Source organism: Gossypium raimondii, chromosome 6, assembly GCF_025698545.1.
Source record: "Gossypium raimondii isolate GPD5lz chromosome 6, ASM2569854v1, whole genome shotgun sequence".
Classification (NCBI taxonomy): Eukaryota; Viridiplantae; Streptophyta; class Magnoliopsida; order Malvales; family Malvaceae; genus Gossypium; species Gossypium raimondii.
This window is the reverse complement of record NC_068570.1, coordinates 56426298-56439286: the sequence shown is the minus strand read 5'-3', so window position 1 is coordinate 56439286 and position 12989 is coordinate 56426298. Positions and strand designations below refer to the sequence as shown.

Genomic DNA, 12989 nt, shown 5'->3' with positions numbered 1-12989 from the left:
CACTGCCACGGCTCCATTGTGCGCAACCATTTTCGGAAAGATGTGTTTGTCTGCCCCTCCATGTCACTCTCAAGTCGGATCATTCTTTGCCGGAAAATATGTGGCTCTAACTCGTACGCTGCATACATATTAACGAAAAATAAGTTCTAGTAAGTCGATAACATCAAACATTACAACTTATAGTGAAAAGATAAGGTTATCATTTACCCATTGCCACGACTTGTCTCTTCCAGTCTGCATTCTTATAATTTTTATGGAAGTTAGACGCAATGTGACGAATGCAGTAAACGGATCTCCATGGTAAACCAGAACGCCTAATAGCTGCAATTAAACCCTTCCCTCTATCAGAGATGATGCAAATGTTATCGTTCCTAATAACATACCTTCGCAGATTTGTGAGGAAGAATTCCCAAGACTCCATGTTCTCTTTATCTACGATAGCAAATGCTATCGGGAGCACGTTTCTGTTACCTTCTTGAGCAACTGCAAGAAGTAGGATCTGTGTATATTTTCCAAATAGCCATGTCCCATCCACCTGCACAAGTGGCTTGCAGTGGGAAAATGCTCGCACACATGGATCGAACGTCTAGAACATCTGATGGAAAATCCTTTTTGCCGGCTGTAACTGGTCATCCGGGCCGTAATATGGACTTATCTGTAACTCAATCACAGTCCCCGGTACGTACTTCCACATAGCAGCTATCCAACCTTGAAGCTCGTTATACGACGAATCGTAATCCCCATACAGTTGCTCCATCGCCATCTGTTTAGCTATCCATGCCTTCCGATATGAGACTCGATACTGGAATCGTGCTTGGATTTTCGCAATGAGTATCGAAACTTTAATGGTCGGCATGTCCTTCACCATTGGCATGATACACGCACAAATAGTTTTTGAATCAAGTTTTCCATGATCTTCTATCATACGTGTTGATGTGCATGTATGAGGACCAACAAATTTTCGTATCTCCCACAGCTGAGAACTTCTAATGAATGCAGCTCGTACCCGCCAATTGCAGCCTTCCGCTGCCTTCCAACACGCCTCAACATATATTGTCGGAGTAGACACGGATACTTTATAATCCACCGATATCTTCATGCTGTACCGTTTAATGGCATATACGCACTCTTCTTTACAGCTGAATCTCTGGCCTATGAATATCTCATCATCATCAGATGTTACGGGCAGCCCGTGAGAATGAACTATTTCAGGGTACTCCAGAAACTCAGCTACATACGCTGCGTCGGGGTCTATGAGCGACATATGTGGCTTAGGATTATTGTGTATCACAATACGCCGCATCTGCTCCCCAACCGAAGAAGCGTTAATGCCTTCATCGTTGTTGACATCTTCATCGTCAATATCATCAGGTACATCGTCAACATCGGGATCACCGTCACTATCGACCTCTTCATCCCAATGATCGCCACTACCTTCTTCTTCGCCAGCACCTTCTTCTTCACCACCAACCATGTCAACATCGGGTGTAATATTCAGGTTGATACCGATCCCTCCCATAGTTGATTCACTATCAACGTATGATATTGGAGTCACCATCCACGGTTCTTCAGCCCCGTCTTCTTCATCAGATGCATTAAAATCTTCATTTTGCTCCATCCCGACTAACTCAGCAAATAAGTGAATCGGTGCATTCTTCTCACTCCCATTCCCACAGTAGAGATCGACCATTGTCTCCACGTCTTCGTCGTCTACAAGTTCCATCTCGACGAATTTGACCAGATTTGTCGAAACCGGAAACTTGTAGAAAATTTTTGCTATCCTTCTCCCACAACGTCTATGAATTTTTGCACTAATCCTTACCTTCATTTCATCGAACGATACATTTCTATTAAATCTCATTGCTATTTGTTGCCGACATTCAAATACACATCCAACACTTGTTGTCAAGATGACTCAATCGAAATAAACGCATACAAGAAACTTAGCATCCATCTTCAATATTTAATCTGTCAAAAAAAAAACAAAATCTCATAAAAATTCTCGAACGGTAACTAAATTACTTAAAAAAAATTTTATACTCAAAATAATATACAAAATGATACACACTAAAATTATTAATTTTACTAAAAATAATAACTAACTAACTAACTATAATAATAATACTAGTTTTTACTAACTAGTTTATTTTCAGAAATAAAAATAATAAGTAACCATAATAATAATACTAGTTTTTGCTAACTATAATATTACTAAGTTACATCTTAATACATTAATAACATCTTAATACTAACAACAACAACAACAACAACAACAACAACAACAATAATAATAATAATAATAATAATAATAATAATAATAATAATACTAACTAATACTATTATTTTGAGTTTTATTAATCTTAATAACTAAAGTAAAACAAAAAATATTACAAAATATACAAAATAATAACAACAATATAATCAATTATTTTTTAAAAAATACCTTCTTTTTCTCCTCTTTTTCTCTTCTTTTACGCAGTAACTCTTCTTCTTCTTTTTTTATCTTTTGATTTTTCTCTCTTCAGCTGGACAAAGGTCGTTTTTATAATACGAGTAGTGCCGCCAATCAATACGGCACCATTGGTGCCGCCAATGGTATTGGCACCATTGGTGCCGCCAATGGCTTTGGCACCTTTGGTGCCGCCAATCCCATTGGCGTGACCAAGGTACACCCGTCACATCGGTCAGATTTTTTTTCAGGTTTTTTTTTTGTTTTTTTGTTTTTTTTTATATATTTTGGTAAATAAAAAAATATATATTTTGGTAAATAAAAAAAAAGTTATAACATTTTGATAATTTTTTATTTTTGTTATAATATTTTAGTAAAAAACCCGCCAGTGAGACATCATATGACCTGGTCTTGGAGAATAAAGCCTTTGTGGCTGAGGCTGCCAAGATTTTGAAGAACAATGGATTCGAGCAGAACCCTTGCCTTTATTGCAGTGATGAGAATACAAACACACTTTTCTTGGGTGGCTTTGCTTAAATTTCTGATCAAAATGCTGGTGCTCAGGCTGTCAGTAATGTGCTTATGTTTTGCACTACTACTAGAATAAATTTGACAGCCTGTTGACTTATATCTACCTACCGCTGTTTTCTTATGCATCTCCTATATAGTGTGCGTTTGCTATGTGTGAAATTCTAGTGTAATAATAAATAAATAAATAAAGTCTTATTTCGTCCTATAGAGTCTTTTTAATTTTATAAGTTAGAGTAAGGAAGGTTCTGGATTGTTATAATCAAAGGAGAGCGCACAATAGAAAAATGGAGTGGCGAACTTCAAGGTGTTGCAACGATATTTATCGATAACCTTCCGAATAACATGCATTACGTGAGTGATTTCAAAGTTAAATGGTCCGATTCTATCATAAACGGCCTGTAGTAAATATGACACGCTCCAATTTAAGAGTTTCATTTTGGAAGAGATCTTTTCTGGTTAGAGACAAAAGATATATGCGGATGAACATCGACCACTAGGAGTGAGCGTTCGATCGGATCGAGTGAAAAAATTAAAATATTTTTACAATTTAACTAATTCTATATTAAAACACATAACTTTGAAATCATTTATTTTTTTTAATTCATTAAAAAAAAGAGTAAAAATAGTATTATAAAATTGAATTATTAATTAACTTATTTAGGTCCCAAAATGATAATTTTAGAGTTTTCTAATTTTATATATATTCTTTTGAGTTTTTAATATATATTTTAAAATATTTAAATTCTTAAATTTTTATAAATATTTTGTAATTTTTGTAATTTTTTTGAGAGAAAGATCTATTTGCTCAATTTTAAAATCGATAGGGACCAAATGTGTATTTACACCAATTTATTGTAACATCCCAAAATAGGACCTAGGAGTTTTAGAGGTAATTTAGGAATTTTAGCCTTAGAGTGTTCGAAATTTTACGAAATGGTTTATCGATAATATTTTTACTATGATTAAAATTAAATCAATTTCTGAAAATGAGTTTTAAATACCTTTAATTTTGAAGGTAGTATTGATTTGTAAAAAAGTTAAAATTGTGAGTTTTTAAGAGGCAATTAAAACAAATTTTAAAAATCAACCTAAAATCATCCCCACCTATAAGTTTCACGTTAGTCTTCTCCATCTTCATGCTTTTCTTCCACTTTTTGATCTTCAACCTTAATTCTCTTGATTTCTCTCATCACCCAAGCCAAATATCTCCATAAAAATAAGCTTTTAAAAATGATTAGTTTTGAATTTTAAAACTGACTATATTTAGGAAGTTCTATAGAAGACTGTCATTCATATCTTACATAAAACAATTAGTTTGAACATTTTTAATTTACATTAAATAGGTGGAGATTGTTAGAATTAAGTGACCCAAATCATTATTTAAATAAAATATCAGGTAAAATAAAATAAAAGTAAAATCCCTATAAAATTATACTTCTTTTATTTTATTTTAGAATAAGGTTTTTAAACCTTATTAAACTCTATCTATTTGATATTGATTAGAATAAGGTGTTTTACTCCTATTAGATTATGGTTTTACAAGCCTATAAATAGGTATAGTCTACTCCTCTTGTAATTAATTCGAATTCGACATAGTAAATTTTCTTCTCCTTTGCCCGTGGTTTTTTTTTCCCAAAAGGGTTTCCACGTAAAATCTGTGTGTTTTTTATTTTTATTTTTTATTTTTCTTTGCGATATATTGTCATTACCGACATTATATTTTTCACAAATTGGTATTAGAGCTTTCGGGTTATTCATCTCAATCACGATAATGACGTCTTTGAAGTATGAAATTTCGCTGTTGGATCGCAACACCAGATTCGCATTGCGGCAAATAAAGATGCAAGTAGTTCTTGCATAGATAGACTTAGAGGAAGCCCTACTAGGGGTAGATAAGGTGCCTTCAACATTGACGGAGGAAGAGAAGAAGCGCAAGGATCGAAAGGCGTTAACACAGTTACATCTGCATTTGTCTAACGAAATTTTGCAGGATGTGATGAAGGAGAAGACCGCCGTTGGATTATGGAAAAGGTTGGAACAAATATGTATGTCGAAAACTCTAACTAGTAAACTGCATATGAAGCAGCGTCTTTATGATCATCGTTTAGAGGAAGGTGCGTCTGTGCACGAACACTTGACAGTGTTTAAAAAAATTCTCTCAAATTTAGAGGCCATGGAGGTTGAGTATGATAAGGAAGATCTAGGGTTGATTCTACTTTGTTCGTTGCCCCCGTCTTATTCAACCTTTAGAGATACAATTTTATATAGCCGCGAGTCTCTCACAGTTGATGAGGTTTATGATTCTTTAACCTCGTATGATAAGATGAAGTATCTTGTGGTTAAAATTGACTCTCAAGGAGAGGGTCTCATTGTTCGTGGGAGACAAGATCGGAATTTTGATGATGATCGTGGAAGGACACAGGAACGGAATCCTCGCTGTAAATCTAAAGGTAGATCGAAGTCTTCAAACAGAGGTAAAACTTGTAACTTCTGCAAGAAGAATTGTTGACACCATTTTTTGGATGAAAAAAGGGTCAACTTGGATTTTGAAAATGAAAACGGGAGTCGCCACCAATCCTTTTTTGTGAGGTGTGATTGGATCACCTCGAAAAGTGGTTGTTTTGAATAAACGGTTTGATTTTATTAAAACAACAAGTTCGGTCCACGAAATTCAGAAAAACGGGTTCGGGAGTCGGTTACGCACGAGGAAGGATTAGCACCCTCGATACGCCCAAAATTGGTACCTAGTTGATTAGTTAATGTCTTAATGTCGAAAATTGAAAACTTTGAAGAATTTTAAAAATACGATCCTTATATTATAATGTTGAAAATTTTCGGGAAAATGAGGCATATTTCACGTTAATCGAGGAAAAGAATCATATCCAGTAAGTTAGGACACAATTTCTCGAATTTTCGATGCGCGAATGAATGCCGAAAATTTAAAAGATGTCTGACTATCTCGAATTTAAAAAAGGGATCAAGTCCAGTAAGTTAGGACTCGATCTTTTCTTAATTTCCAAGATCATTTAAAAATTCGGTTAAAAAACTCGCGTATTTAGATTTATCGTGAAAATCGAAACCCAGTAAGTTAGGGTACGACTTTCTCGAGTCTAAACATGAAATTTTATTTATTCAAAAGTCATAATTTATACATTGAATGAAAAATAATTTAACGCCTAATAGTAGAAATAAAACATGATGTTAATGCTTGTAACAAAACAATAATGAATTCGATAATGTAAGTATGAATAATACGAGTAACAAATAAAAGATAAATAAATAAAAACGAATTAAACATGCAAAAGAATAAGCAAATAAACTACTCGAATAAAAGTGGGCATAAATAAATAAAAGAAAATAAACACATGCGAAATAACGAAACCATAAAAGAAATAAAAATATATAAATACATGTATATATATATATTTTAGAATTATGAAAATATAGAAAATATTTAAAAATATGTATACGTATATCTATGTGTAATAAAATACATAGAAATAGATATAGGTATGTGTAAGTATGAAAATGAAATATAAAATATATTTATAATAACTTTAAAATGTATGTGTATATGGATTAGGAAAATGTATATATTTACACACAATAAAATAAAATAAAATAAAATATGTACATATATATTATAAAAAAGTATGCGTTTGTATATGTAAAATATATAACAAGAATTTTAAAATTAAAAGAGTATAAACATAATAATAATAATAATAATAATAATAATAATAATAATAATAATTTGAAATCATGAAAAGCTAGAAGTAAATAATAAATAATAAAAGATACAGTAAGATAAAAATATATATATAAAAACTAAAAACTAAAAAGAAATATATAATATATAATATAATATAATATATAAAAAGGTAATGCAAAACTAATTTATATAATAATGATGAATAAATAAATAAATATAAGGGAAAATAAAAACTAATAATAAATAACAATAATAATAATAACATCTCATTTATTGATTTAATAATAAAACAAATAAAATAACACAAAAAAAAGGCTAAACTAGATATTAAAGCAAAATTCGGGGCCAAATCTATAAATAAATAAAAGAGGAAGGACAAAGTTGAACGCGCGAACAACAAGAAGGGATCAAGAGAGCAATTTTTCCTTCTTTCCCAAAACGCACAGCATCATAGGACCAAATTGTAAAGAAAAATAAACTAATGTGCGAATTTAAAAAAAAACAAAAGGGCCTTGATTGTAAAATTATTTAAAAGCGGAAGGGCTAAAAACGCAATTAGCCCTTCCGCTCAAAAACACGCGGATCTTGGCCTGGAGCGGGTCGGGTGGATCGGGTCAAAGCCAAAATGACGCCGTTTTGGCGTTTTAGAGGGCTGAGCAAAACGACGCCGTTTTGCTTCCCTATTTAAACCAACTTTTTTCCAGAAACTTTCATTTTTCTTTCTTCTTCAAAAAAACTCCCTCATTCTCTCTCAACCCCCTTTCTTCTCCCCCAAAATCCGGCCAAGCTTCCGGCGAGCCACCACCGTAGCGCCACCGCGCCGGCCACCGTGTACGGTGGCCGGAAAAATAAAAAAAAGGTAATTTTTTTATTTTGCTAATATAAACTATTTTTATATGTATATATATATATATGTTTGAAAATAGGAAATGAACGTATATATAAAAAAAAGAAAAAAAAGAATCCGAAATGAAAAAGGAGAGATCACCTTTTAGTGTCTCTTTTTTTTCTATTGATCTTTCTTCCCTTTTTTGTTACAAAAGTCCCTCAAAAAACCCCCGTTACATTTTTTTAATGGCCTTTAAATAGCCATTTTTTACATCTTTTTAATCTGTTCTTGCGCTCTTGTCACTTCTTTCTTTCTGTTTGCAGGCGCAAATGGGTGAGCAAGTGGGCTGTGGCGTCAGAAGCAAGTGGCGGCTAGGAGCAGGTGGTGGCAGTTGGGGTTGGTGGCTGCAGCAGCTGAAGCTAGGGTTAGGGGCTAGGGTTTCTTTTCTTTTGTTTTTTTTTTTGTTATTGTTTTCTGATTTGGGCTGAAAAGTTTTTTATTGGGTTTGGGTTGTTATTTGTTATTGGGCTAATTGTTTTGGTTCCTTGGGCCCGGGTCAAAAATTGGGCTTGTACAGCTGCCCCTCTTTGCTTGTTGTCGTGTAACGATAACAGAGCAAAGACTAAGAAAGACCAATTTTTGCCCGGTCTCACCGAGTCTTGACTTCTCTAACGCCTCTCTTTCCAAGTAGTTTCATTCCAGTCCAGTATGTCTTGTTGCTTCGATCCATTCCGGTGCAACTTCAAAAAGACAAGACTTGTAGCTTCAATCCACTCTGTTATAACTTCAGGGGGACGAGATTTGTGGTTTTAGTCTGCTCCACTACAACGTTAGGGAGATAAGGTTTGTGTCTTCGATCTGCTTCGCTGTCAATGCAGGAAGGCAAGATTTGTTATCTTCAACCAGCTCCGTTACTACCGAGAGAGGCAAGGTTTGTGTCTTTGATCTGCTTCGCTGTCAATGCATGAAGGCAAGATCTGTTGTCTTCAACCAGCTCCACTACAACCGAGAGAGGCAAGGTTTGTATCTTCGATCTGCTTCGAGTGATGTTAGGAATGAATTTTCTCTACTTCAATTAACATCTCCCTGTTAATCATATATTTACCAAGTTTTCGTTTGATAAACCCAAGAAAAATACTGAATTTGTATTATTAAAATTTTATGTATGTCACAGAAAATTAAATGCTGAATATATTTATATTATTGGGCAAGTGTAAATACTGAATTTTGAAAAGTACTTATTTCATGATTTTAACTTCTTTCATGTAACATTTTGTATTAGTCTGAATTTTAGAGTGCAGGTTCCAGAAGCTCGAGGCATTCACAGAGTGATTGGAAATGCTTACTTAATCCCATTCAACGTTTTCCATATTTTTCAACAATTTTAATATTTTTATTTATAAAATTTGTTTTATTTCATTACTTCAAATCGTATTTAATATTTTATTTACATTAGTTAGGTGTATAAACAAATATATTTATAAATAATATTAAATGCATAAATTTAAATGATATAATTAATTTTGCACATTAAAAGGGAGGGATCTGCTTACACCAAGTGTGAAACTAAATTAAATTTATACGCTTTCATATATTTTTCGATATTATTGCACTTTTCATGCATTTAAATTTTCAAATTGATTCTATACTTCTATCATATCGATCTAAAATATTGTATATATTAACATTTATTAAACAATTAAAAGTATTCATGCATAAAATAAATAGTTAGAAAATTTTAATTTATGTTAAAGATATGCATGATTTATATAAATGAAATATTAAATATGACGCTTTTATCATTAAAATATTACTTGTACAAAAGCATATGGAAGGGTGTAAGCTACTTTAGTTTAATGTCCATAATGGTCATTTTGCATTTTTACTATAAATCTATAATCTATCTTACTGTCCTTGTTGTGTTTGAATCCCAAAATCATTTCACTACTGATTTTAATCTTATCACTATAGTAACTAATCTCACCACTATAGTATTTAATGTCATCGTCACCGCTATTTTTAATATCATTGAAATTAATCTCATCGCTAGTAGTGACCAGAGCAAATAGGGACGTGGCTAGAATTGATCATGGGCTAAGTTGAGTTGGGAATTTAGGCCCATTTTCTAGGCTTGGGCCTAACTTGACTTGAAAAAGGAGCTTAAAATTTTGATCAAGCCCAGTCCAGATAAGAAAATGCCAAACCTATGCCTGGTTCAGCCCACCCGTATTAAACTTTTTTTATATTATTTTTATTTAAAAAATATAATATATCAAATACACTACAAAAATAAAAATAAATATTTTCCAACAAATTGAAAATACATTTAAAAAAATTATACTTGAATAACACTAAGATAGTTGCAACTTAGCAAGAAAATGCCTCTAAAATAATAGCAAAATTAATAGTAAAACAAACTTATACGATATTCAAACATTAACAATAAAATAGTAGCAATATAATAGCAAAATTGTAGCAAAGCAGCAGGAAATTTTTTTTAAGCAAATTCGAGCAGGGTCGGGTCTGAGCAAAAAATATTAACTGAGACCCAACCTGTTTGGAAAACAAACATTATTTTTTGTCCAAGCCTATTTTTCAAATCTATATTTTTGCTTAAACAATCCCGCTTTTTGGGCAGGTCTTCGAGTTTGAAAGAATAACCCAACCCATAATCAGGTCTAATCGTAGCCCCTTCAAATAAAAATTACTCTTTATACCGTCTAAAATAAAAAATTACTATTTAGACAAATCTATTAAATTATATGTTAAACATTGTATAATTACAATTTATTTCAAAAAAGAATAATAAAATTTTGATTTAACACTTCTAAGTACTATATAGATACATAATTTAACTTCAACCCTTAAAATCAATTTTCTAACCTGACCCTTACACAAACCGCACATTCAAATTAATATACCATAAGACATAGAAATCAGAAGCTAGGCGAAACAATCACGATAGTAGGACCGACAGCACTTGCAGACGAAGACCGACATGAGTCACGACCAAGATAATAACATAAAGATGAGGTGGTGGACGAAGGCGAAGCAGATCATATCAGTGCTGTTATAATCATTTATCTTCGAACACCACCCTATATTTTCTATCTTTTATCGTCTTTGTCTAAAAAAGGAATACCTAGCTGCCTTTTGCTAGAGCTTTCTTGCTTCAATCGAAAACCACCTTGTCTTCCTTTTTGTCCGTCACAACACCTGTCCTCCTCCCAATTCCGATTAACGACCCACTCTTTTATTTTTAATTTATTTCACATTCAATATTATCAAATAATTCCATAACTCCAGAGTCACTTTTTAATGCAGTACTTTAGAGTTGTGTGACCCAAATTCTAAGAGATTGCTTGCAAGTCAAGTTAAACAAAAATATATTTTCTTTCTAGAAGATTTGGTATTTATTAGTATAATATATTTAGCATTTATTAGCATAGTTTATTTGGCTTACTAATTTAACCTATAAATAGGCTCTTTTACAATCTTAGAAAAATACACCCAGTAGATTAGAACTGATAACACATTCAGAGAATTTTGTGTTTACGTTTTGAGGGTTCTTTGTTTTTTGGGTTTTCGGGGTTTAGTTTTTATCTCCATCTTTTGTACTCTTCATTCTTTTGCAGTTATAGTAAAATTATCTTTGCCCGTGATTTTTTTATCCCCTTTGGAGGGATTTTTCCACGTTAAATTTGTATGTTCATCTTCTCAATTTCTTCTACTATTTTTACTTATTCGTTGCTTAATCGGGACCATCCTAACAAGTACTGATATGCAAATTCCTTGCACAAAATGTTTGCATTTGCATGGATTTCGCATGCATTTTCCAAAACACAAAAGACAAACAAAAGTGTTGTACCTGCCTACCTACCTACCTACCTACCTACATGCCGTCATCTTTATGGTCAGTACACGTGCTGTAAATTAGTGTGTATATATATAGGTTCTTAGTGAGACAGTGGAAGCACATTAATACAACGGTACAAGCAACACAAAATAGTCAAATTAGCGAAGCAAGATGAGTAAGGGTACGAAGAGAGCAGTTCTGGTGGGATGCAACTACCCCAAGACCCAATTCAGCTTGCATGGATGCATCAATGATGTGAAAGCCATAAGAGGTGTGATCCTGGACATTGGGTTTAAGGAAAGCGATGTTAATGTCCTCACCGATGCGCCAGGGTCGCCGGTTCATCCTACGGGTGTAAACATTAAGGATGCACTCAATAGAATGGTGAACAAGGCTAAAGCAGGAGATATTCTATTTTTCTACTTCAGTGGACATGGAACACGCGTTCCAATCTTTCAACCTGGCCAGCCTTTCAAGCAAGATGAAGCAATCGTGGCTTGTGATTTAAATCTTGTCACCGGTAGGTTTTTGTTTGAATTTATATATTTATTTTAGCAACATATATTCATACCCTATATATATACTTGGTTTCTGCAGATGTGGACTTCAGACGTTTAGTTAATCGGCTACCAGAAGGAGCAAGCTTCACAATCCTATCAGATTCGTGCCACAGTGGGGGTCTCATTGAAAAAGAGAAAGAACAATTTGGTGGTCAGCATATGACGACAACAGTAAATACCGACAAGCCTAAACCGTCTAAGGCTAAGGCTAAGAGTCTTCCTTTTGATATCATACATAGTGCGATAGATACAGCAGCAGGCATCCTACACGACGCAGCAAATGTTGGCCAAAAGATTTTCGGAATCTTCGGGAAAGATGTGAGTCTCAAATTCCATCCTCACTACGTAGAGGGGTTAATGGTGTTGGATCCACTGGAGGAGGATGAAGGGATTTTATTAAGTGGATGTGAAGCCAATGAGACATCATATGACCTGGTCTTGGAAAATAAAGCCTTTGGGGCGTTCACCGATGCTGTGGTTAACGTAATCAATCAGAACTTGGGTGTTGGAATAAGCAACAGACACCTCGTGGCTGAGGCTGCCAAGATTTTGAAGAACAATGGATTCGAGCAGAACCCTTGCCTTTATTGCAGTGATGAGAATACAAACACACTTTTCTTGGGTGGCTTTGCTTAAATTTCTGATCAAAATGCTGGTGCTCAGGCTGTCAGTGTCGTCAATAATAATGTGCTTATGTTTTGCACTACTACTAGAATAAGTTTTGACAGCCTGTTGACTTATATCTACCTACAGCTGTTTTCTTATGCATCTCTGCGTTTGTTATGTGTGAAATTCTAGTGTATAAATAAATAAAAGTTTTTATTGTCTTATTTAGAGTTTTTTTTTTTAATTTTATAAGTTAGGTTAAGGGAGGTTCCAGATTGTGAAACTCAGGGTGTCCGAATGCATTAGGAGCGGTCCGATTCCACCGTAAACGGTTTGTGGTAAATATGACACGCTCCAATTCAAGATCTTTAATTTGGAAGAGATCCTTTTTGGTTAGAGACAAAAGATATATGCGGATAAATTTCAACCAGTAAGGATGTGTTTTG

General features: G+C 33.6%; 1 protein-coding gene across 1 annotated transcript; it reads left to right on the top strand.

Moving 5' to 3' along the window:
• The first annotated feature begins 11502 nt into the window (after positions 1-11502).
• On the top strand, positions 11503-12767 carry LOC105772681 (metacaspase-9). Its single transcript, XM_012594087.2, has 2 exons — positions 11503-11897; positions 11975-12767. Exons 1-2 carry the CDS (start codon positions 11549-11551, stop codon positions 12571-12573), a joined length of 948 nt encoding a protein of 315 aa, XP_012449541.1. The 5' UTR covers positions 11503-11548; the 3' UTR covers positions 12574-12767.
• The last annotated feature ends 222 nt before the right edge of the window (positions 12768-12989 follow it).